Raw genomic sequence first — 906 nt, forward strand, 5'->3', positions numbered from 1 at the left:
GGGAGGATGCCGAGCCCAGCTGTCTCGAGGCTGATGAAGGCAGCGCTGAGGGTGACGTGATGGTGATACCGGGGAAGAGGGACGTTCCAGATCTGAAATCGGAGGTTGACGCTGATGTCTGCGCAGAGTTTGACCACGGCAATCTGCTGCTGGCCTTTCATCCCGACTTCGTGGACAACGACCCTCCCTGTCTACAGTCTGGGGACCTGCTAAGCCTCATCTTAGGGGACGTCACCTCCCTGAAGAGCTTTGATTCCCTGACGGGGTGCGGTGACGACATTGCTGAGCCCGACATCGCTGAGAGCACCATCTCTGTGGAGCGCAGCAGAGATGCTGCTAAACGGAGCTCCTGCCTGGTCACCTTCCAGGGTGGTGGGGAGGAGATGGCCATACCTGAGGAGGCAGAGGAGTACCTCCACCAGATATGGAATGGCAGCGTGGCTGGGGACAGGAGCTATGGAGCCCAGGTGTTGAGCAGCAGTTTGGAGACGCACGCCTCGCATGAGGCGGAAGCCCACCCCTACCTGGGGGACACGATGGACGGCGTCGATCTCCTGACGCCGCAGAGCGACCAGCAAGAGTCTGCCCCGAACAGTGATGAGGGTTACTACGACTCCACCACACCGGGGCCGGAGGACGAAGCCGGGGATGGGCTCGGTGAGATCAAGAAGGACCGTCTTCCCAGGGACAGCTACAGCGGCGATGCACTTTATGAGTTTGACACGCTGATGAGTCCCTCTCAGGGGGAGGAATCGCTGTTTGAGGGCAAAGTCTCGCGCCCAGGAATCTTCAGCTACTTCTTGGACTTCTGCCTCCCAGCTGAGAAGAGCCTGATCCAGATGATGGATCAGAAAAGAGGGGTGATGGAAACGGAAGAGGAGCGGCTGGGGGGCCATCAAACAAAGG

General features: G+C 59.4%; 1 protein-coding gene across 1 annotated transcript in view; it reads left to right on the plus strand.

The window, feature by feature from the left end:
• LOC104499900 (APC membrane recruitment protein 1-like) overlaps positions 1-906 on the plus strand; it is a gene marked incomplete at its 3' end in the record, with an annotated part of 3347 nt that overhangs the window by 864 nt on the left and 1577 nt on the right. Inside the window, exon 2 of the mRNA XM_010143468.1 lies at positions 1-883. Coding sequence (XP_010141770.1) covers positions 1-883 — 883 coding nt within the window. The remainder of the gene's footprint in view (positions 884-906) is intronic.

Source organism: Buceros rhinoceros, unplaced genomic scaffold (genome assembly GCF_000710305.1).
Source record: "Buceros rhinoceros silvestris isolate BGI_N320 unplaced genomic scaffold, ASM71030v1 scaffold38249, whole genome shotgun sequence".
Taxonomy (NCBI): Eukaryota; Metazoa; Chordata; class Aves; order Bucerotiformes; family Bucerotidae; genus Buceros; species Buceros rhinoceros.